The sequence below is a fragment of the Colletotrichum karsti genome, assembly GCF_011947395.1.
Source record: "Colletotrichum karsti strain CkLH20 chromosome Unknown Scaffold7, whole genome shotgun sequence".
NCBI classification, from domain to species: Eukaryota; Fungi; Ascomycota; class Sordariomycetes; order Glomerellales; family Glomerellaceae; genus Colletotrichum; species Colletotrichum karsti.
Window position 1 is genome coordinate 24,709 of NW_024065907.1, and position 24,837 is coordinate 49,545.

General features: G+C 54.5%; 3 protein-coding genes across 3 annotated transcripts; 1 reads left to right on the forward strand and 2 right to left on the reverse strand.

Moving 5' to 3' along the window:
- Positions 1 to 14: 14 nt before the first annotated feature.
- Positions 15 to 3,195, reverse strand: CkaCkLH20_02865 (uncharacterized protein; the record flags this gene model as incomplete). The annotated part of the gene is made up of 6 exons (XM_038885584.1): positions 15 to 400; positions 457 to 1,545; positions 1,618 to 1,786; positions 2,735 to 2,808; positions 2,871 to 2,991; positions 3,043 to 3,195. The coding sequence occupies 6 exons, from the start codon at positions 3,193 to 3,195 to the stop codon at positions 15 to 17; spliced, it is 1,992 nt and encodes a 663-aa protein (XP_038748783.1).
- Positions 3,196 to 3,551: 356 nt separating this feature from the next.
- On the reverse strand, positions 3,552 to 5,834 carry CkaCkLH20_02866 (uncharacterized protein; the record flags this gene model as incomplete). The annotated part of the gene is made up of 5 exons (XM_038885585.1): positions 3,552 to 4,683; positions 4,742 to 4,917; positions 4,976 to 5,565; positions 5,622 to 5,697; positions 5,754 to 5,834. 5 exons carry the CDS (start codon positions 5,832 to 5,834, stop codon positions 3,552 to 3,554), a joined length of 2,055 nt encoding a protein of 684 aa, XP_038748784.1.
- Positions 5,835 to 6,136: 302 nt separating this feature from the next.
- Positions 6,137 to 12,648, forward strand: CkaCkLH20_02867 (phospholipase c; the record flags this gene model as incomplete). The annotated part of the gene is made up of 6 exons (XM_038885586.1): positions 6,137 to 6,317; positions 6,366 to 7,056; positions 7,108 to 7,492; positions 9,768 to 10,415; positions 10,478 to 11,925; positions 12,474 to 12,648. 6 exons carry the CDS (start codon positions 6,137 to 6,139, stop codon positions 12,646 to 12,648), a joined length of 3,528 nt encoding a protein of 1,175 aa, XP_038748785.1.
- Positions 12,649 to 24,837: the final 12,189 nt, after the last annotated feature.

The window sequence follows — 24,837 nt, forward strand, 5'->3', positions numbered from 1 at the left end:
ACTTTTTGGTATCATCAGGTGGCAGGTGACTTGTGCATGCCGTCGTCTCCGTCTTCAGCATCGTGCCCAAAACCATCCTCCACCCGACCTTCTATGACCGTCCGTTTCGTGGTCTTGTAAGCATTGAACCACGAACCTTTGAACGTCTCCTCGATCTCTTCCACCGTCAACCCGGACACCTCGGGTATCATGAAGTAGGTGTAAAGGAGCGCCACAACGCACCACGCCCCAAAGAACAGGAAAGCCCCCCACTGATTGAAGCTGGACAGGATCGAGGGCATGGAGTATTGCATGCCGTAGATGAACAACCAGTGAAACGTCTGGCTGAGGGCGCCGCCAAACGACCGGATGCGATTGGGCCACAGCTCGCCGCCGAAGATGTACGGCAGCAGATACAATCCTGCGCAAAAGGTCAGCTAGCGAAAGAGAGACCGGAGACAGCCCGGGGATACTTACCGACGGCATAGCCCAAGGCGTGGATGAACAGAGCAGCTACGGCGGCATTGGAAGCAGCCTCGGGTACGGGCCCGGACTGGGTGTACTTCACGTAGACGGCGAGATACACATGCGACACCAGCTGCAGCGCGGCGCCCACGAAGAGCGACTTGCGACGGCCGAGCGCGTCGACGAAGAGGAACGTCGCCATCAGCATGAAGAAGAACTTGGACACGCCGTACATGCCGCTCAGGAACATGGAGTGGTCCGTCCCGCCCGATATCCCCACGATGGCGAGGATCGGGACGAAGTACGAGGTGATCAGGTTCGCCCCCGACAGCTGCGCGAGCGCGTACGTCAGCAGGCTCTGCTGCACGCGCCGCAGGTTCGACGCCGTCGAGAAGGTCTCGCGCGCGATCGCCCAGAAGCTCGCGTTCCCGACCGCCTCGCTCGCGTGCCGGATGTCCCGCTCGATCTCGGCGATCTCGCGCTCCACGCGCGGGTGGTCCGCGGGGAGCCCGCGGACCCGCGCGAGGCCGGAGATGGCCTCGTCGCGGCGGTGAGCCAGGAACAGCCACCGCGGGGACTCCTCGACGAAGAGCGTGCCGACCATGCAGAGCGCCAGGTGGATCAGGGGGACGAACATGACGACCTGGAACTGGAGCCTGCCCTCCGGGACGTGGCGGTAGGCGCCCAGCGTGCAGAAGGTGGCACCGATCAGGCCGGCGCCCATGGCGAGGTTGAGCCAGGAGACGAGGAAGCCACGGATCGGGGCCGGGGCGATCTCGACGATCGACATGGGCAGGCAGACGGTCAGCGCGCCGAGGCCGAGGCCCTGGACGACGCGCGCGCCGTACAGGACCCCGATGCCGGGCGCGAAGATGGCGACGAGGGTGCCGACGGCGTAGACGAGGGTGTACAGGCGGTACGACCAGATGCGGCCGAGGACGTCGTTGAGGAAGAAGGACAGGCCGGCGCCGAGGCCGAAGCCGACGTAGACGATGGAGACGAAGAGCCGGATCTCGTCCGCGTCGGCGCCGGAGCTGATGCCGAAGTGGTGTTGGAAGCCGGGGAGGGAGGGCATGACGGAGGACGCGCCCTGGTCCCAGACTGGGTTTGGCCTTTAGTAATCCGGTTCCCGGAGACGACGAGGTTGCTATGAGAGTTGGGTTTCGAACTTACTGACGGGCATGCCTCCGAGGGCGTAGACGAGGGAGGACAGCAGGAGAGGGCGGTTGAAGATGGTCTCGCGGGGCGCCTCGCGGATCGCCTTGCCGTAGCCGGCCAGCGGCGACTTTTGCAGGATGTGCCGGGTCGTCATCTTTCGGAGGGAGTTCGAAGGCGTGGTGGACTTAGGGGGGTGATTTGCTTGGACATGGTCAATGAGAGGAGCATCGTTGATTTATGGTCTTTTGCTCATTGGTCTTGATGCAGCTGTGCTTCTGAATCGGTTCTAAATGAAGAGCTGTCGGACATTCTCATGTTGATAAGTTCGCATGACCAATCAGGAGTCTTCTTCGTGTCCTGCCGAAGCGTGACCCACGACTCCGTATCAAAAGGAGTTGTTGGTGACCCATGGAGCACTAGTGAGGGGGGCTCTCCACGGCTTATTACCCCGCGTTCTAGATAACGCTCGGTTATCTGATGGTGGTTCGCGTGGATTACCTGATGTGAGGGGACCCCGGCTGAAGTACACTTCAGACCAAGGCTGACGTGTAAGTCTGCGGAAGGCGGTCGTTATCTCGGACTGAGCCGGTCGGGTCTTACCGAGATCCGGCCGGCAAATGGTTGCCTCTACTACCGGTCGTCGTTGAGATAAAGAGACTCAGTGAGGGCCTCCGGCATTTTGCTGCGGAGTGAGGATATCAGGATGAAGTCGCTTAACGACACACAGTTGGTGACAGCCTGTAGCAAGTAACATCAAATCATATAGAATTGTTCCTAGAAGGGGCCGCCGCATGTAGGCTCCCGCGCACAAAGTTGGACGACTCATGTTCATATTGATAACTACACTGACCAAGCCAGTCCATCTTATTCTGGTCGTTTACAAGATGCGCAACAAAGTAAGGTATTGGAACGAATGCCACCCCGGAAGGACTATTCCATGAGTGCTGTTGCATATCACGGATTCACAGTTTGGACCTAGTTCTCCGTTATTATCAGTGTCGGGACCCCCCACGCAATGAGAAGTGTGAGTCGAGGAGCTTACAGCTTCCCAGCGATAGCAACGCAGTCCACCTCCACCTTCAGAGCTTCGTCAGGATCGTCAGCTTTCTACCGAGACCAGGGGAACACGCACCTTAGCATTCTTGCCCAGTTCCGTCACACCGACACAGATTCTAGCAGGCCTGGGCTCGGGGATCATGGCGATGTCTGATAGAAGGTTAACGTTCTCGTGTGCAAATATCATCAAAACCTAACAGTAGACCACATACAAACCTCGTTCATGGCTGCGAAGTCCGCCATGCTGGTCAGGTGAATGTTGACCTTGAGAAGTTGGGTGAAATCGCTCCCGGCTGAAGCGAGCACCATCTTGAGCAGGTTCAACGCGGCTGCCTGGACGCCAACTTCAGCGATGCAAGTGGCTTTCTTTCTGCAAATACATACCGTTTGTTCGCCGACATCGTCCGACACGAGTTGCCCGCTAACAGGATCAAGCCCGACTTTGCCGGCGCAATACACCACGCCGTTGTGAATCGTGGCTTCGGAGAGATACGTTGAGCTGTAGCCGGGCCTGTTGAGAGTCTGCCTTGCCGCCATCTTGATAACGAGTCCGATTTCTGATGGCGTTTTGCCGATTTCGAGTGGATGACAGGGGACGCATGACCGTGCTGGAATAAACGTGCCCTGGCTCCTTCTTATTCATGCTGATCTGCTGGTATTGGTGATGGATGCTGACCCATCTTTCATTATGATAAGAGTCTACGAGGCTGACCCAATCGGACGAGCCCTTCGTCTTCTTCCGGGTACGGGGCTGGTCCCCATCTTAGTCGAGCTCAAGATAGTCACCTATCTAGTTGAAGGCTCGGGGTGCTGCTATGCCCGGTGTGCTACAAAGTTTTTTATTAATGAAGGTTGCCATACATTCCTCGTAATGAAAGGCACGACTTGATATGCTAGGTATTCCAGCTTAGCGGTTCATATTGGGTTGCCTCAGATGCGGGACACTCGTCGATCAGCTCGCTCAGAAGCCGGTCCACGCCGGAGGCATACCCAGTGTGCGTGATTCCCTCCATCCACTGGGGCAACTCCTCCGGGCAGTATCTCTGGCCGTGAGAAATGGCAACAGTCTCGACGGCTTTGCCCTGCTGCAGATCCGCCAGCATGGTCATGGTCCGGCTCGCGAGCACCTCGAAGATGTCCCGATAGGGCGCCGCGTCCTTACATCGCTCCGCCAGAATCACAAGAACCATTGTGCAATCCGTGCACACGCTGCTCGCCTGGTCCTGTCGCGACGCCGCCCTGGCCGCCGCGGACGTCCATAGACAGTATACGTACGTCAATCCCGCCAGGAACAGCTCGTGGACCGCGCCCCAAGTGTACGCCGTCTTCTTGCCGAGGAACTGGCGGCGACAGCTGTGGCACGTGTTCTGGGCGGCCTGCATGCACTTCAGGAAGACCTCGTCCGGGGCAGGTGTTTTGGTGTCCGTCATCTGCGTGCGGTACAACATCAGTATCGCGTAGTTTCGGTTGATCTCGTAAAAGTCCGGCGTCCGGTAGAACGACAAGGCACCGCCCCTCGGAGGTGCCCTGGGCTGAGGGCATTCGGCCCACCATTTGTCGAGCTCGAGCGATAGCTTTTGAATCCGTTTTTGACGTTCCTCCGTACTGATGATTGTACAGTCTGAGTACAGCGCGGTCTGTATGCGGCCTAGGAGAATGCGGACTTTGAAGCCATGGATTGCGTAGGTCATCATCGTCGGGGTGTCTGTGGAGGAACGAGCTGATCCTATTACACCGTCTGGTACAAGTTGAGATTCCTCAATATCAAGAGGGTACTTTTCGACGTTAACAGCTGCTCGGCAGACATGGAAACAGTGACGCTTTACCTCGACGTCAATCTCCTCGAAATGAAGGCCTAGAGGTCGTCCCAACATCACGGCGGCTGCGCATTCCATTACATACGCACTCCAAAAGACGCGCTTTCGCATCTCTTGTTGGAAGGGACTGACACCCGATTTGAAACGCTTGTGATCGCGATGATAGCCGAGATTGATGCATTGGCGCAATGCCTGTCCAGCCAACTTCCTATACGGGAATCAGCCTCACGCACGTAATACACCTCACGCAACGTAGCGGTCCATACCAATGCGATATGCCTTTCGTAGAACGTATGGAGTAGACGGCGCAGCACAGGACGGCCTGTATTGATTCCAGGTTGTCATGACTGATGATGTCGTCTATGTAGAGCATGGCTGAGGCATAGAGCTGTTCTGCGGCGTAGCCCATATTCGGGAGCAAAGTAGCCCCAACAGCGTAGACCTAGAAGCCTTGTCAGAGACAACCACTTCGGATTTGATTTGACCATGAGCAATCATACCATGTTGAGAAAATACAGAGGCAAGAAGCCAAGGTTCCAAGCGGCGGCAGCCTCCGATGGATCTGCTAACGCAGCTTCCCATTCCCTAAACGTCTGTTCATGTAAGAATGGGTACTGCGCGTGCACATTTTCAAAGTATGCATTGCTCAATTGACGAGCCGTTTGGTAGTCCGGCAGTAGACATGGGTCCGGTGCCAGCGCGTTATACCGGTCAGGGTCTTGCTCAGACACATTTGGCGATAGTGGACCGATCGCCTGGCGCATCGATAGCTTCAGGAATCTGGTGAAGGCGAAGGTGGAGGAAGGTCCTAGATAGCTGGGCTCGGCTCCAGCCGCGTTCAGGCTCAAGGTCCCAACCATAGAGGCCAGGTCATCTGCATGGCTATCCGCGTCGGTCTCAGTAGGTCGGTTAGAGTCCGTAACTGACTGGTCTGCGGTGAGCGGGGGAACATCGAGCGGAGTACACGTGTTGGTCAGAATGGAGTTTGTCTCGTGCAACTGACGCTCCAGAGTGAGAACTCGCTGTTCTAGGAGTTCGAGATAGTTTCGGGGCTGATGTCGCTTTGTGACGGGGTCCTCCACGAGGCAGACTAGAAGGAATGGTTGGTTACCGGCCGTCCACCAGAGTTTCTCTCCTGGAACTTACCAGTATTGTTGCGCAGACAGCTACTGCAAGCTGGAATTTGTTCATCACACTGTGAGACTATCTCAGCAAACCGAATCTACAAGCAGGTCAAGCATGCAATCTGACCCTGACTTTCCTATCCTTGCAACTGACGCATGCCGCTAGGGTTCTACTGCCGGTGCGCACGCGCGTAGCAGAACCTCTGGCCGGTCGGCTCCGGATCGGTTGTGACATTTCTTCGATATGATATTGATTGCGTGAGAACCAATTGAAGCCAGACAAGAGAAGCGATTTCCGTCCCTTCGGAGGAGCCAATGCGGCTAAAAGGAGGGGAGAGGCAATTGCGGGGCCGATCCGGAAGTATACGAAAAGCGATGCTTATTGGTTCCGCTCCCAGATCCATGACCCTGTTACGGTCAACAGCCAAGTTCCGGGGAGACGTTGCGCTTCTGATCAATGCGTTGAAATAACATGCTCGAGTTTCTCCCTGCGACTCATCTGATTGTTGATCCTTATCTCTTTATCCATCTGTTCTCATGTCGCCATCCCTTTCCAGCAAGTCCGCCCCCGTGGTGATCGTAGGTGCCGGTGTCTTCGGACTGAGCACCGCGTTGCACCTGGCCGAACGTGGATATACCAATGTGAAAGTCATCGATAAGCAGCCATATCACGAATCGGAATATTCATATGACAGAGGCTGCGATGCTGCTTCTGCTGGTAGGAATCGCACGTCCTTGAAATGCGCCGTCGCTCATTTTTGAATAGATGTGAACAAGATCATTCGAGCCGCTTACGGCTCGCAGCTCGAGTATCAAACGCTGGCACTCGATGCTATCGCAAAGTGGAAGTCCTGGAACGAGGAGATCAAGACCGGGAAGACACTTCCGCCGGGATTCTCCCGGAACGACACACTGTTTGTCAACAATGGAACTGTCACCATGACCTCGGGCCTGACCCTCGACCGATTCGAGGAAGACACAATCCAGAACATGGACAAAGTCGGATTGAGAGAAACGCAGATCAACCTCCACAACCCAGAGCATGTCGAAAGGGCCGTGGCGAAGGGTTTCGGCTTCGCCGTGGACGCTTTCGACATCAAGAACGACTCCAGCATCCTCGATACCCAGTCCGGCTTCGTGTATGCCGATAAAGCATGCCGTTTCGCCCTTCACAAAGCAGAAACGTTGGGCGTGAAGACTGTCTTGGGCGGCCCCGGGGGCACGTTCTCCGCTTTCCTGGAGAACTCAGAGTCACGAGTCACGGGCGTGAAGACGGCCGACGGCAGAACTCACCCCGCAGAACTGACGATCATGGCCTGCGGCGGCTGGACGCCCTCGCTTCTCACGCAGCTGGACAATCTTTGCGAGACCACAGCGGGCAGCGTCGCGATGTTTCAGCTGCGACCCAAGATGCCTTTATGGGACAAGTTTGCGCCCGAGAACTTCCCCACGTGGTCGTAAGTATGACCCCCCAGATATACGGAGCAATGCTAACCTCCACTCATCAGGTACAACATCCGTCGCGGCGCGGAAGGTGGGCTGTACGGGTTCGCGCGAGACTCCGCTGGCGTTGTCAAGATTGGGTACCGCGGCACGAAATTCACCAACCCGCAGACGCAGGCAGACGGCGCGGCGAGAAGCGTCCCGATTACCCGCTGGACGCAAGAGACGATCCGGAAGATCCCCGCGAAGGCCTCGCGCGTGATCAGGAGCTTCGTTCAGAGTCACTTCCCCGAGCTTCTCGAATGCGACATGACCACGAGGCTCTGCTGGTACACGGATTCGTTCGACAATCACTTCGTCATTGATTTTGTCCCTGGAGTAGACGGGTTGATGGTTGCCACGGGCGGCAGCGGTCATGGCTTCAAGTTCCTGCCCAACCTCGGCGAGCATGTCGTGGATCGAATTGAGGGGAAGAAGAACGACTATTTGGATTACTGGCAATGGAGGAGTTTGCCGAGTGGGACGAAGCCGTATAATTCTATCATGGGCGGTTTTGGAAGTGAGCGTTCGTTGCACCGTCAAACCTATTTGGACGCAGACGGCTCCTCGAGGAAACTGAGTCGGCTATAGTCGTTGATCGACGTCGCATTCATGCATGCGCTCTGTTCCTAGCAAAGTAGGGATTAATGTGCGACTCTAGATAGAATGTGAGAATCGTTTTCAAGCTAGCCGAGGTGCCATCTTGGCTTGACGGTTGTTGGACACTCGACCGTGCTACTTGGTGGTACTCCCGGGTCCGCCGGAACGGGGATCCACAGTGTGGATCCGCTTGGCGGTGGGAGCCGTTCGTGGGATCAGACTCGGGGCCCGGCGTGCGGTCCGGTCCGGGAGGAAGTGGGTCCCGGCAACCTTAACTTGGAAAGTACTGCGGTTAACCCAGCTGCGCCATCCTGCATTGAGTTTCGACGTGCCGCTGTCGAAGGTAATTGGGGTATGTTTCCGCGTGGGATTCATCTTGGCTCATTCTCAAGAAGTCAATTCGCCCCTGAATTAGCACATGAATTCCATAGAGCGAAGGGGAGGCGACATTCGACGGCAGTTCCTTCAGTCTCAGGATGTCTGCACAAAGTATGATGCACACTTGGATGCCTCAATTGACCGTTTTCTTCATAAGGTTATGCAATCTCGTATGTTGGAACTTGGTGGGGCCGAAACCCGTGTTGACGGTCGAAGTGCTCTCTGGATTTCCGAGAAGATAATTTTAGTACGGCAAGGCCGCTAACCCGAAATGACCATTTTCGGTCATCGGCCAATCCGTACGACCAACCTTCGGGCTCCGTGATCGTTACGGAAAGCCAGCTACACTAACAGCTTACGGATCTTACCAACACCCAATAGCGCGGTGCGGGACATGTACCCCAATCGTGGAACGAGAGGCGAGGCGCGATTGGGGGCCGAATGAAGAAGCCCTGTTTTTTGCCGAAGATGTTTGCTTTTTGGGGCTCCGAGTCCCCTTGCTTCCAGGCAGTGAAAGCCAGCGAGTGTGACGCTCCACGTCGCGATGCAGAAAATGGGCATCACAAGCAGACTCCGCCCCCAAAAAACGCGATGCCTTGTCACGGTGCATGCAGCACAAGGAGATCAACAACTGATCGACCCAGCCAATTGTGTCCAGGTTGAGCAGGCTAGGCATTTTCGATGGCACACTCGTCTGACAGCTGGAGCTTCATCGCCCGTGGAAGGAAATATGCGCAGGACGCGTCCTGAAGCAGCTGAAGCAGGCAGCATTCTTCGAACCCGGCTGTTCTTAACAGAGAATCAATGGGAAAATCAGGCTCCGACATAACAAACATGGAAAACGAAACAAGAAGATGGATTCAGGGGAGAAATGGGCCATTCCGTCATGGCCCGCCCAGTTCGCCCGCCTTTCCCATCCACTGCCACTGCCCTATCTGCGTTACCGAGAGTCACGGTCTCAGTGGAAAGGTAGGGAGCACCCACGCTAGAAAGCTGCACCGGGACCACTGGACCAGGTCGGCGGGGACGACTGGAGACCGCCGTAACCACCCTCGGCAGGGATCCAGACCATCGGGGCAGTGCTGTCCGGTTCCCATTGGACACCTGCCACACCACCACACGAGGCTGCCCATTGCCCCCATGTCTTCAGCTGCTGACATGCATAACCACGCTTCCACTCCATTGAAATTGCCCTTGCTCTTCCTTTCCCCCCAATCCCAATGCCTCGTTCTCAATCCTCAATCTTTGCCCTGGAAACTGCAGTTTTATCTCAGCTTCAACTAATTCCTGCACCTTCGTTCCTACATCCGAACCGTTTTAGCTTCCAATGGCTTGACGACCGATCGACCGAAACTGCGAAGCCGTTACCTCTGCCTTCCTAGTTCCAGAGAAGGCTATTCAGCAGGATTCTAGACCCCCTCTTACGTCAATCGACCGGTTCCCGTTAGCGAAACTATCTTCCCTTGGACTCCAATCAACACCACCGACAGTAGAAAGCGTGCTCCTTAGCCGCCATAGCTAGATCACCATGTGTCTCTACGTACGTCTTGCCCGTCAATCTGACGGTTAGGGGCTTTTGAAATGAAGCTCCTGGCCCGATCCCTTCAACTGCCAATCGTGCCCCTTCACAGACGTTCCCGACATCCTCATGTCTAGGGACCCCAATGCTCTGCTCACCGAGCTTGTTTCAAGCTGACATACTGTCCAGCTCCGACGCCGCAAAGCTCCTGGCGACGAAAGGGCCCCCAAGAAGCGCACTTTCACGATGCCCCTCTTTAACAACACGAACAAGGACTCTGAAGGCGCCTTGAGGAAGATGGTCGACTTCACAACTCTACTGTCACCCACGAACAGAGGCTCCCACTTCCGACTCGCGCCTCTAGCACCCCCAACACCCCGGATCGATATTACCAATGTCGATGGTGCCACCGAACCCTCCTCCTCTTCTATCGACCCCAAAGAGATCCAAACTATTTGCTCGAACCCACAAGCATTCGACGGTAGCCTTGCCATCCAAAACCGCCTGAAGAAGGTGTTCGATGACATCCGATCCCGCCGCTCCTCGATATCTCGCACCCCTTTCGTGACCCGCGAGCAATTCATCGCGTTCCTCGAGAGCGTCCAAGGCGAGACCGACGTCGAAGATGTTCTACCTGAAGAGAAGGAAAGATATACCTGGCCTGAATTCTTCGAATTTTGGTGGAAGAAATACGGCCTGGAGGCTACTCGACCTCTGAATACCAAAGACAAGGATCTCAGCAAGCCCTTGTCGAACTACTTTATCAGCAGTAGCCACAACACATATCTCGTAGGAAACCAACTGGCTTCTACGAGTGACCCAGAAGCCTACAAAACAGTATGCCTCGCCCAGTCTCACTTACGTTGCGGTAGACTTTTCCCATACTAATGTAATCGCAGGTTCTTCGGAGAGGGTGCCGATGCATCGAAATCGATGTTTGGAACGGAGACACCCCTATCACAACACAGGAGCGATCCCGGTCGCCTAAGCCCGAGCACTCGAGGAATCTCTCTGGATCGTCATTTCCCAATGTCGCAGCTAGTATCAAGGGCCAAGTCGAAGAATTCATGGGCAGCGAACGAAGCGGACATGAGCATGGCCATAGCAGGAACCCCAGTGCTGCTAGCAGATCGCTTGGACCAGCCGACAGCACCACTGTCCTTGGACCGAGTGCTTCTGTTGAGTCCCTCGCCGACACCCTTCGTCCTACATCGCCCACTCCGAGCAAGCTTCGCCTGCCTTATCCAAAGGATGAACCTATCGTCACCCACGGCTGGACTTTGACGACGCCTTGCGGGTTCCGTGAGGTCTGCGTGGCCGTTCGCGAGTCAGCCTTTGAGACCAACGAGCTGCCACTCATCATAAGCCTCGAGGTCCACGCGGATCTTGAGCAACAAGAGGTTATGGTCAGAATCATGAAGGAGGAATGGGGCGACATGCTCGTCGATAAGTCACTTGAAGGCATTGACCCCCGTTTCCGTCTTCCTCTACTCGAGGAGATGAAGAAGAAAATCATGATCAAGGTGAAGAAGGCACCTCACAAGATTGAGGTACCTCCGAGCACGACAGCTCTGTCAGCTGTCCACGCCAACGACGAGGACGCCTCAAGTTCCGAGGACGAACGCGCTGCACCAGCGGCAGCCCCAGTCCAACACAACCCTAAATCGGACATCTGCCAGGCCCTCAGCAACCTGGCGATCTACACGCATAGTGAGCACTTTAAGAGTTTCGAGACTCCTGCCGCTAAGAAGCCAGGCCACATCTTCTCGATAAGTGAGAGCAACATCCTGGATCTCCACAAGACCAAGGCGCGCGAGATGTTTGCTCACAACAAGAACTACTTCATGCGAGCCTTCCCCAACGGCACACGTGTCGATAGCTCGAATCCAGATCCGAGTCCGTTCTGGCGGAAGGGCGTGCAGATGGTGGCTCTCAACTGGCAGTACCTTGACGAAGGTATGATGCTCAACGAGGGCATGTTTGCGGACGAGCTGGGCTATGTCCTGAAGCCTATCGGATACCGCAGCACGGACAGGAATGTCGAGACGGAGGTCGACGCCGCGCCGCAAGGTGACATGAACCTCACCATCACTATCATCGCCGGTCAGCACATCTGGGTTCCAAGCTCGTCAGACAGCGACAGCAGCCGCAGCGGCAAGAACCTTCGTCCCTTTGTCAAGTGCGAGCTCCACGTCGAGATTGGAGCCGTCAACGGCAAGGCGGCCGACGAGGACGACTTCAAGCTCAAGACCAGTTCGAAAAAGACGGACCACCCCGAATGGGAGAACGGAGCGCGGCTCAGATTCCCCAAGGTCTCGAGGGTGGTGGAGGAACTGAGCTTCGTCAGGTAAGATCATTTTCTGTTTACTTTCACCAATCCCCCTCTTCACCGCCACATTTCCGTCCCACGTATGCTTCACGATACACGACCCAACAAGAACCTCTGTCGCGCGGCTCCGCGCCTACCCTCCCGCGCAGCGTGTCCGACCTTCAGGTGGTGCGCTCTACGGATGTGGCATGGCCTCTGAGATGCGACGAAATCAGCCTCCATGGCCTGATTCCATCCTCGGACAAGCTGCAGTCACCCGTCTCGCGGTCGTCAGAATATCGAGAGCGTAAACACCATGCCGTGCAACCCTACCTACTCGTCGAGACCCTTTCGTCGCGTCGTGTCACCCGTCCCCTCAAGTTCCCGCCAGCCTCCAACACTCGCTCGCCAAGCAACCGTTGAGCGGCTGCCGCAGGCCGCCTTGACAGGTCGGGCCGCTGCACACCGCAACCTCTCCCGCATAACGCATGCTCGACGCACATGAAGAATACCGAAGACCTTTTTTTTTTTTTTTTTTTTTTTTGGGTTTTTAAGAGCATTCCCGAGACTGACACTTATTGCAATAGGTTAAAAGTAGAAAATGACCCCCTCCTCGGCGGTGATGAGCTGCTGTCGTGGGCGTGTATCCGTTTGGACCGCCTCCAGACCGGCTACCGCTTCGTTAAGCTCATGGACGTCAAAAATAACCCGATTGACGGCGGCAAGCTTCTCATCAGAGTCGACAAGATGGTGCAGTCGTGATTTGTAAACGAGGGATAGGAAGAGCGATTAGAGCAGCAGCAGACCGGCTTCTCCTTTTCGGGAGGCGAAAATACCGAGCCACGGGAGTCCCCTTTTTTTCTTTTGTTTCATTCATTCCAACCTCTTCTTTTATACCTTGTATTCGATACCTTGGGGCGGAAAGAAAACAAAAACCGGACATGGGCGTTTTTTTGGTGTGTGGGGGAAGAAAGAGGCATCATCATTTTTCATGTCTCCGATCGATACCTTTTTTTTTTCTCTCTAAACTAGACTTGTTCTTCTGCCTGACCCTCCTGTTCATCTCATTTTTTTGATGGGGGTCATGGCATTCTTCTTCTACTCTTGTTGGGGGCCGGCGCTGTCTTTTTTTCTTGTTTTCTTTTCCTTGGTTCCTTTTCTGAGACTCGGGTTGTCTCGGGGAGTATTATTACCCTTTACTATTTTGGATGGATTACCTGGTTCAGCGCTTAGCGAGCGACATTTTTGGAGGTTTACCCAAGTCATGTGGTCACATCATTATTCTTCTTTAATCATTTTTCGTGTTTTGGGGGGGATCATTCATTGGGAAATGTGTCGTCGCCCGGGTGTCGGTTCTGTGGCTTGACGGAGATAGGACCGAGACGAATCAGAGACGGCGGCGGGAGACAGGAACAAACAGGACATGTGAACGTGGGTCTCGGGAGAGGGAAAGGGAAAGGGAAAGGAGGAGGAGGAGGGTGAGGGTTATGCTGACGCAGAAATTGCAAATGCCATAGAAGAATGAACAACCAAGAAAGAACGAAAAAAAAGAAACAGTTGTTTTCCCCCTTCTCCGACAAGGGTCCAGCTCAAAATCAAGTCTTGTCCCTCGTGGCCTCTTTTTGATCCATCATGTTCTAGAAAATCAAGAACGGGGCCGCCCTGACGTCCGCTGGTGTTGATGCCCAACTCACACACCCCTAGATCAGGTCTGAGTCCTGTTGGGGGCCGGGACATGTCATCACGACTCACATCGCCACGCTGCCGTCGGTGCCGCGGCCGAGGGACGGGCAAGTAGAACACACTGCTCATCCCAACAACAAGCTGGTCTCGGGGCAATGTGCGATGTGACTTGACTCACATCGTCGCGACATAGGACGATTACGATTTGACGTGTGATGGAACGGATACTCGCGGGTTTCGGAAGGGCGGATAGAGCCGTGGTGTCAACTGACATGTCGCTCCCGAATGTTGACGTCGTCGCTGTCCCCGTCGCTCTCGTCGCCGTCTCGCTTCGTTTCTTTCCCTTGCCGACGCTACTGGTGCTGCTGATCCCGTCATCAACGAGGAGATTGAGTGACCGCGGCCCCACGTCGTACCTGGGCATACATGCTTCTTGTTCTGTGTCACGTCGGAAACCGCAACCCGTGCTGCCGGTCAAGGGTCCTCAACAGACGAGACGGGGGGGGGGGGGTCGCTATCAGAGCAAGACCACCTTCTCACCCGAGGCAATGCTGGTGTACATCACCCAGCCTGACGGGAGCCGTTTCTCTGCCGCGGTGAACCGAAATAGACTCGCGTTGTACGGTTGTAACACGTCGGCTTGAGGCTCCCAACCGCCGAACGGTAACCGCCTTCGAATTCTCCCGATCCCGTCTCCGTATGTTCGAGTGTTCGAGAGAGTTCCGTGGCCGGCGTTCGGAAGTTCGTGGTTCTAGATGAATTCTGGCTGCCTCGGCTTCGTTTCTTATTTTTTTCGCTTCCGATGTCTAGGATGAGAGCCCAGAGGTTCATCGCACCATATTCCTGCAGCCCTGCCCGGTTGTTACAGCTTGGCAACCGAGACTGCATGATTGGCACGTCGCTCATTTTCCACACATACCTAACCCGGTGGCACCAGCTGCGAACTGCAAGTTCGACATCAGCAGGGATGATATTTCCGCCGACGAAAAACAACGGACGATACCAGACGGGGCGTCGATCTTTTGGGATCGAGCCCTACATCCGGTTGGCGGGTGGGCGTGACGGAGAAGCGGAAGAGGGCCGACGCCCCGTGGCCGTTGGCTGTGAGACTGATTACGACGAAAAAGGAAATATGTTTGAGGCTTTCCAATGAGATGGTCTGTCGCTGTCTGCCTGTGAGACAAACTAAAAGAAAACCCATGTTCGGAGGTACTCATAATGTCGGGTTGAAGTCTGAGTTACGCGGCCCGACTGGATGCAATTCATCAGTTATCACCAGAATTCGATCTTCCAGCATGGCGCCTAGTCCGATCGAGGAGAATACTCCGGGGATGACCGGTCATCGTAACCAGCTGAAAACCGTGAGGCAAGCTTAATCTTTCGCTTCTCGACACGATTGCGATTCTGACCTTGTTGACCCATTGTGTTACCGCAACAGCAAACGACGTTCGCAACAATGAGACTCGCCTGAGCGCGGCCGGCAATAGACAGCGTGCTCTGGCTAAACGTATCATAGGTCGACAAAATAAAGTTGACAGGTAACATGCTGCGGGATTGAGACAGACACGATGGGTGGTTACTTCGCGGTGCGGAAGCTAGGGCGGTGTAACAAGCCGTCGTACTCCTCCGCCGGTGGCTGTCGTCGTCCTGCAGCCACAAGGAACTGAGTGCCTGGGTCACATTTCCAAGGCCGAGATTCAAATGACAAGGGTCTGGTGAATGAGACACGCGTTTGTTTTTGCAATCTCGAAACCTCGTTTGACAGGGTCATCATCGAGATTTCAATTCCCGATCAAACCATTTTGACCGAGATCGTCCACGTTGAAGGCGGTCAGAATGCAGCAGCCCGCTGTCGTCTCCCTGTTGTACGCCTGACCATGTGGTACCGGGTGACCAAATTTTCGATAGAGCGGTTCCGCCAGTCTGGTTGACTAGCCAGGATGCTGATCATTGTAAAGAGGTAACCGAGATTTTGGTGCCAAACATAGAGATGGTCAGGAGATTGAGGGAGGGATCGATCGTGGATCTTGCGGCGTTACCAAACCAGCACACAAACTGGAAACCGGGCCCAAGCTTCAGGAACAGCGTGCATCTGATCACTCCCAAGAGATGATGCGGCTGACTTCTGCTCGGAGAATATTCTTGGAGTGGTGAGTTCGTGGTGACGACGCGTCCAAGCAACTAAACGTCCGAAAGACAGTCAGTTAGAATAAACGAACATCGTGGGCATTTTGATTTGATGCCTAATGAGGAGAGCCTACTCTGCGAAAAAAATCGCGTCTTCGCGGATGGTTACATACCGAGCAATGCAGGTATCCTCACCGCAAAGCCATTGTTGTAGCCAGTAGGCTTGACAAGGTCAACTGCCGCGAACGATATGCTTGATTCCGTGCCGAATGCTAAGTTCCTCGTCTCGTTACGCAGCTTGACAGGTAGCACAAGCGTAGAGAAGTCTCGTCGGAAGGGGTCCTGGAGGCAGTTGACTCACATCCGTCGGGATCAATGAGTTAACGACGGCGTTATTCGAGCACTGGTAAATCATGATCGGTGAAGCTCTTGGCCAAGGGTCCCTTGAAATCAATGCCTCAAGCGAAGTTGTACTCACCATTGGGGGACCTCGACGAAGAGAGCGTCTCGTTTGGGTGAAATGGTCTCACAGCCCATCTGATTGATATGACGTATCATTTTCCGACCAAAACCAAGCGAGTTTGGTAGTGGCAGCCATTCTGAAGGGTGGACTAACACGAATCTTTTGGTAGAAACATGATCGACCTCGCATCTCGGCTATGAGATGACAGATCACATAGGCCAGCCAGATTGCAGGGCTAGCATGCATGCATGCACTGTGAGCATTCGCCCATATCCGATAGATAGCAATGGAGTGCTTCCACACCCTCATCTGATCTGGCGATGCAAACGGAGTGTAGGGGAGCGTTGTGTGCCACGATTGACGCAGCATGGCGTTGGTTCTTGTAGTGGTTGGTATGGTGTGTAAGTCCAGCATGTGCCCCTTGGTGTTTGGTCAGAAATGACAACGATGCAATTCTGCCGAGTGCGATTGGCACATCATTTTGCCTAGCTAGGCACATGAAACCAAGCAGGGTGAAACTTGAGATTGCCCAATGATGGTTCTGGGCCCAAAACGCCGCAAATTCAAGTGGCATGCTGAGAGGAAGTTGACCAGGAGGCTCTGAATCTAGGCCTCATATCGAGACTGTCGGTGAGCGTCTCCAAAGCCTCCTATTGTGGCGCCGCCTGCTGCAGTGACAGGATGGCAACACCGGGCTTGCAAGGCCTCTCGAAAACGGATAAAGCCGCGAATCCATCAACAAGCAACCAACAGCATTCAGTCCCTGTTATGCTGTTGGCTCCTGTCTGGTCCAACGGCACGTTTCGCGTTGTTGCTTTAGTTGACCAGCGGCACAGCCGGAGAAACAGACGGAATGGCAGCCGGCTGCCCCGAAAACGTAAGATTTCGAGACGTCGGTCAGAGCTGTCGGTGTGTCACTGACACCGAGTCCTCTGAAAAAGCATTGCCCAACGTCGTACCATGATCCGACATTGGCACAGGTGTCAACCGCGTGGGCGTTGACGAACCAGGGAGGTCGAGATACACAGCCACCGATGCCTGGCTTTCCCCAAATGTCCCCCGTCGACCAAGATAGATGGCGTCTGCGCGACGTCGATCCCGGCTGGTAGCAGCGGATACGGCACGGGCTCAAGTCGAACGCGGTGGACAACCCGTGTGACCAGTACCCTTGGACCAACATGCTGGGATAGAGACCAGGCTGGATGCCATTTGCAGTACTCGGCGTGCGGTGACCAAGAGTTGCAGGAATGCGGCTGGGGTCGTCATATAGGAGGTCTAGATTGTCGACGTCTCAAGGTACTACCGTACGTAGTAGAAGGCTTCGTTTTGCTGACGAGGACTGGCGTCGTACGCTTCAGTCGGATTGACTCGGCGACAAGCAGACTGTCAGATTGTCAAACGGTCACTAGGGCCCCCAAACTGACCTCGACAGCCCTTCAAAGGTCTGACACCATTGATCTGGCTGCTGGTTCCTGATGGTGGACAAGATGTGTGCATGCCGTAGCCCCCAATCTGCAGAGTCCCCCCATTGCCTTCCCATCGTTGACTGGAGGGAATTGTTGCAGAACGGCACGCTAAAGGGCCTTGGCCGATAGAGAAGAAGAAGAAACGACGAACCAGGGAACCAGGGAACCGTGGAGCAGGGACTGAGCAAAAAAGAAAGCATGTAAGGAGCCTGTGGGGACTTGTTGGTGATCAGACGCGAACTCGGGCTTGGGGAAAAGAAAGCATGGCGGATTGTCATTTGGAAAGTGAAGAGCGCTGCTGGATCCGGATGTTTGTGAGCGCACGGGTCAGACGCATCGTACGTTGTGGAAGGAAATGAAGGGAGAATGACGAAAGGGAGAAGGCAAAGAAGGAAAATGGAAGAAGAGAAAATGGTGAAAACCGGAGTTGATGATGACTGTTGGTCGTCGTGGTGTTTCCGGACAGAACGGGACCGTGGATCATTTCGTATCTGAAGTCGAGGCGTGCTCTCCTCGTGGATGCAAGGTAGGAGTGGTTCTGAAAGAAAGGAGGGGACACCTGACGCAAGGAAACCACTTTTCATGCGATCGACTTTCAGGCAAGTATCTGTACGGGATTTGCAAGGTAGGACCAATCCCTCAAGAGCGGTATGATACCTAGGAAATAGCCGATTCAACCCATTGGGTCTCTCCGCGATGGATGCAATGCAAGAGCAAGGGTCTATGAGGAAAGAAGTGTACCTGCTATCATCTTCGCGGTCCGATCGAGGAGGAACTTCTGGCATGCACCCTATTGCCCCATTTCTGAATACTGCTTCTTCTTTTTCTTGCCATTCTTCTTCTTCTGGTGGGGTTTGATTTCTCTTCTGCGCCCAGCCATCATCGAAGTAAGATATTTCCTTTTCGGGCCAGTCCTCTCATATCGGATGATCTGAGTTGCCCCAGCCCCAGCGCCTGGGTGCCGGTCTCATCGTGCGTTGACGAATGTAAATCACCCAGATCGGGAAGGCGAGAAAGCAAAGAAAGGTATCCGTTCTTCGCTTCCCCTTCATTCGGACTGGCTGAGGTTGAGGTGCGAGCTTCAGCTTGAACCGAAACGCTCAAGCACGAGGGGTACCTGCAAAAGGACACCTGACGGAGGGCACGCCGTTTTTCGGAGAAGTGACAAAAAGGAAAGCATCGATCAGGGATTTTCCCATTGGACGCCAACAACACAATGTAGGAGTGGGTAGCGGATCGGGGAATGGAACGTAGGGCAGGGGAGAGCAAGCAAACGCGCAGCGATCTGGCGCAACCAAGATCCATCTCCGTGCAGTTCAAACAAAGAGTTAATCCCGATGCGTGTGCGTATGTCGTGGGTGATGAGGATCAGAAGACCAAGACGAAAACCGAGGTCGCCCTGAATACATAGTAAGGAGGAGGAAGAGGGAATGAATGTAACAGATGTGTGAAGGGTATCAATACGCCATCAGCCAAACCACCAATCGGGCCGCCGCCGGGCCCAGAGTCACGGTGAAGCGCGATAAAATCGTAACGCCTCCCCTCCCTCCGGGCCCCCGGAAGAGCGCCGCTCAGCCCCCAAGGCCCGGGGCGAACACCCAATAGGGTCCCCCGACGACCAAACTCTCTCTTATTCCATTTTTCGACTGCTCATATTAAACTCTGAAATACAAAAGAATCATGTCATTACCATATCGGAAAAAGAAGAATACCACTAACACGACCCGGCAAAAGAATTACACTTCCACAACCGCAAAACATTGAGGAAAAACAAACACTATGTACAAGCGAAGAAAAAGAATGAACCTCGGCCCCGTGTTAGTGACAAACAGAGTCCCATCGACAGCAGCCGGAAGCCCGCCTCGTCCAGCCGGACAGACAGGCATCTCCCTCGCAGCTGACTGCCGAAACACTTTACTTTGGTACTCGATCGCCCGTATGTCGTCTCTTATTGGATCTTGCATGTCTTCCTCAACGCACCCAGAGAGCTTAACCGATCACGCTTCCGCCCTACCTGGATTGACGTGCAGTTCGAAGACCCCCCGATGAACAACGTGCGAACCAGAATAGGGATTCTCCAAAAGGTGTCTACCGTTGGCATCATGCGCTGTTACCTTGCCAAACGATTCTGCATACCAAGGTAAGTTCGTACACGCAATCAGAAGCTATTCACGGACCCTCGAACCCCACTACCAGTCAGTCATACGAACAGGTGAGTGTGACCTTGCTCCAATCTCACCAGAGAGCGGGTTGCAACTTTCTTTCATCAACGTTTCGTCATCATTCTCGTGAAGCCTCCCGCTTACAGAAACAGAATAAGAAATTCTTCAGTACTCGAAATTCAGGCAGGATCAAGGACTCGACGACGTCGTCGAGAGCCTCGTCTCTGTCAGCTGTGGAAGGAGGGTCTCGCAATACCTCTGTGTGTTCTTCTGGTAGTGGCACATGTGCAGCCGTGCGTGACCAAACCACCAAGACGTCCCGTACATGACGGACTCACTTACATTCAGTTCAGTACATGCCGTGGCGCATGTCACGGAAAATAAGTGAAAGCAACTCGTCTTTCTTCATCTCTTCATACAAGGGGTGAGATACATCATGTACGAATACGTATGTGTATGCCCCCCAATTCCCCATAGATACGTGCGTAACCATCGATATGACACTTTTTCCGCAAGAAAGCCCTGTTGGTGGTATTCATTAACGAAGAAAAAAAAAAAAGGATACCATCGCCAACAAAAAAAAAAAGAGAGAGTCACCCAGCCCAAAAGAAAAGTCACCCCCGGGCGCAATCCCGGGGCAGATCGAACAGACCTCTGGAACACCCACTCGCCCGGGTTTAAATGTCTTCTGGGCTCGCTAGGCAATCCCTCCCCCTTCCCCCCTCCCCCCTACGAACCCCTGCTGCTGCGTTAGCCTTTCGATCGACCTGCCCGGCGCCCAGGGGCCCAATGGGCGCGTGGCGGGGAGTATGCGATGCGCGATGATGGAGGGTGGTGGTGGTGATGGGTGATGGTCGATGATGGGAAGGGGGGGTCAGTGAGTGGGTGGGATGGATGGAATTGGGAAAATAGGTACCGTACAGATTGGATGCGGAAGATAGATTGCTGAGAAGGAGCATCATAGCGTAAAGGAAAGGCTTCCATTCAAACGTTCGCACATTGTTCCTCTTTCTCCTTTCGCAATCCCTCGTGGCCGTTTACCGGAACGGCCCAGGCCACATATTATTCGGATCCAACAGCGAACATTGAACACGGATAACCCGGCCGCCAGCCGTGGTTGTTGCAACGTGCCTCAACAACCGACTAACCTACGGCGGCCGGCCGGAGACGACTCGTCAAGACTGTCGTGTCCCGCTACTTTTTTTTTTTTTTTTTTCCATTCAGACCTCGGAAGGCAGTAAGTGAGTGCGTGAACTGTTCATTGATTTTTCTTTCCTTGAATGAGGCTTCGAGAGGGGCGTTCGTTCCAGCTGGTTGTCTTGTCTCACCTCGAAAAACAAATCACACACACAAGGTGCCGCATGCCGCGAGCCCTGTTGCAGGAGTTGGCAGCGACGAACGAACGAACGCCTGGCCGCGCCGGGGCCCCAGCGCCCGGAAGAGAGAAGCAGAGACATACATGTGGCATCACGACAGACGAGACATACATACATACATACATTACAGCAAGGCGCCAGGAAACTGGCAGATAGACAGGTGCATACACATACGTACACGAATGTACGTATGTGTGATGTATGTACGGTACATATCATTGTCATTGAATGTAAGGTAAGGTAGTAACAAATTGTATGTGGTGTAATGCCGTACGGTACTTTAAAAACGCTCGTTCCCGAATGAACAATTCTTCAGCCATCTCGCCATGGGGCCCGGCGGTTCCACCCCACCTTTGGCCTCTCGTTGCACCCCTTCGAAGTACTGCGTAGAGTGAGAAGTGAATGAATGATTGAATCCCGGGATACACACTCCCCCATCCCCATCCCCATCCCAATCGTCCATTCATCCTTGTCCCATGCCTATCCTGGTAACCTGGTTCGCGCCACCATCGTTCATCGCCGTCTGCTGGCTACCTAGCTGCTGCCACTGACACGCCTTTCCCGGGTTGTTAGTTAGTTAGGTCTCTCGCTAGTGCCGCACCGAGCCAGCAGACAGGAAGGACCGTCTGCATCTGCATCTGCACTGTACCGGCCCTTCGGCCTACGGGGATTTTTGTTTCTTTTACCTGCCCTGGTGTATCTTTTTTCGTTGCTGCCGCCGCTGCTGCTGCTGCTGCTGGCCTTCCGCCGGTTGCTCGCCGAAACTATTATCAGATGGCACGTCGCCATGTTTTCTTCTTTGCACTAGCAGCACGAAGAAGGGCAGGGACATGGAACACACGCACACACTTCTCTCTCTCATGTCTGTCAGTCAGTCTGTCTCTTCCTCGCTCTCTCTCTCACACACCTACACGCCCCAATACCTGACCTGGACCTGACCCGGCCTGGTCCTTGCCCGCGGCTACCTACCTACCCAAGTGGCTTTGTCCTTGTTCGTGCGAGGTTCAAAGGAGAGAGAAACGGGCTTCCCAAACTATAAGTATCGACGGGTGCCGCCTTGGGTTTCTTGCCTTCTTTGTTCAGATCACCATCGAATCAACTTCATCATCAGACCTCGAAGACAAAACCATTCTGCCTCGAAGCCATTCAACTCACTTACACTTACACCCCTCTCGCTGAATATCACCAACAACGCCCAAAACCAACAAGAGTCCGGACTCTCAAACCAATAACACCACCAGCTTCGACATATCTCCCACAGTCACCTTCAACACACATACACAAACTCAGCCAACATGACTTGCTCGACGCAATGCCAGGCGGACAAGGCCTCCCTCAGAAACAACCAGCAGCCGTCGTCGACGTCCCCGAAACAGGTGAGCGAGAACAGCTGCGCTCCACAGCCACAAAAGCCATGGGTCGGAATCCAAGATTAACCTTTTCGTCGTAGCATCTCCTCCCAGGCATTCGCTGCCCTACGTGCAATGCCGCAGGTAAAGAGGTGTGGGTACTACCCGGAAAAGAGTGCGGCTACTGCGGAACGCCCTGCGGCTAAGCCATCAGCTCATGTGAGTGTTGCTCCCCACGTCATTCCCAGATCTGTGGCGGTGAGGCTGACCATCGGAAGCAAGATCCATCTTCCCCCAAAAAGAAATCCCCCGAAAAGGAGTCTCAGTCATTCATCAGCTGGGAAATGCGACGCGATGCGGACAGGCCACCAAAAAACTGTAACGATACCCTGGGACAAACGGCGAACGGCGACACACGAGGTCAAAAGCATTCACGGATGTGTGGGAAGGGGGGAAACGAGGGGTTTGTCTGTTCGACTACGAGGTCCGGTCCATTTTCATCACTTTTTTCCTTCATTTTTTGCGAGGGCACGGTTTTAAAAAAAAAAAAAAAAAGGGGGGGGTTGGAAGATCCCTCTGGGTGGGCCGTTCTGGGTACCGGCCCTGTAATGTTAACGAGCCATGTGTTGCCGATTTTCAGATCGGGTTTGCGCGATTGGAGACGAGGAGCGAACGGGTGGGAGAAGACTGGAAGAAGATGGAGGGGTTAGAACGACATGGCGACCAAAAAGGGACTCGGATCATGGAATTAGGAATTGTAATGATAGACATACGTAACTTGCTTGGTTCAATTAGACACGTATGGATTCTTCTCCGTTCTGAATGACCATGCTGCTTTGGTTTGATAACGTCGAGTGAGTGATATCCCGTGTAAGCAGTCGAGATCGTATCCCCCCCCCGATTTCGATTCGAGCATCCTTGCCCGCCGCTGCAGACCGAGGTGCAGTCGACATGGAGTCGGAACAAATCGAATGGCTCCGATCACCACATTGCCGGTTAGAACACGGAGGTGGTGCCTCTGCTCGGGGATATCACCGGCACTGCTCGATTGGGCTACGGGGAGCAGAGCTGCGCACGCCGCTGGAGATGGGTTCGATTGCAATGGCTGCGGGCTGCGTGGTGGGAGGCGCGCCCCTGAGGTGTGTGCGGTGGTCGAGATCGGGGTTGTATCGTGGTCGAGAAAGGGGAAAGAGACGAGGACGACGAGGACAAGGAAAAGCAACGATTACAGCTTTGCTTGCGAAGAAACCTGGCATCTGGCGGATCCCTTTAGACCCAGATTCCACACACAAGGTTGCGAGTTGCAGACGGACTTGCAGGCATTGGTGACAAGCCGTCTCGAAGCCCAGTTCTCAGGTTCCAGTCGCGGTGGGAGCAGTGGGAGCAGTGACGGAGACACCACCGTCCTCAACGGGGGAGGTGACGCTCTATTGCGGCTCCGAAACAAACCGCGGCGATGTCTCTCGAAACCTCGACCCGTGTGCGCTATTCATGACTTACACGGCGGATTCGGCGATGGTTCCCCCTATCAACCCAATCGGTCCCGAGCCCGTGGTTCCACTGACACACACAGCTGGAGCGACGTGGTAGCCTGGTCGTTACACGCAACGGCCTGCAGGATGCGCGGGTCGATGTCCTGCGACCGCTCTCCACAGGAACCAGACGCTTGTTTGGTACAGATGGAACAGCCTGGGACTGGGAGAGATGGGGAGATCCATCAATCAGATCCGGGCCCAGTGCCATGTCCAGGCTCATCATCTTGCGGCATCCACGTCTTGGCCCTCGGGGATGGCGCTGAGTAGCTCGACGAACGGACGGGGCTCCGATGAATTGCAGGGCTCTGACTCCTTTTGCCGAGGGATGGCAATGCCTGAGTCGAAAAGAGGATGCGAATACTTGTGGGCACGCTGTCTCGCGCCATAAGTAGCTTGCATCGTCATATATGACGAGGCGGATGGGTTGGACGTGCGTGTGGGAATCGACTGCTACGAGTCGGTACAACGGACAATGGTCCAGCGAGAAACTCCGCGTGCTTGACGTTGGCGGATAATAACCCGAGTCCACGATCTGTCTGTCCATACCAGGATCGAGTCATCTTGTCGACTCGGCCAACAGGGCACATCCAACAACTTGTGATGTGTCGTTTGTGGTTTGCTGCGAAGAATGTCGACTGGGGAAGACGACAGAGGAGCTAGCAACACCGGTGTGAGATGATGGATGCCTTGGCCTGTTCACCGTCGTTTCGGGGGCATCTGTGACAGTATGGAAGAACGGCTTGGAGAAGAAAGGCAGTGCAGAAAAGAGAGGGAAATGGTGAAGAAAAAA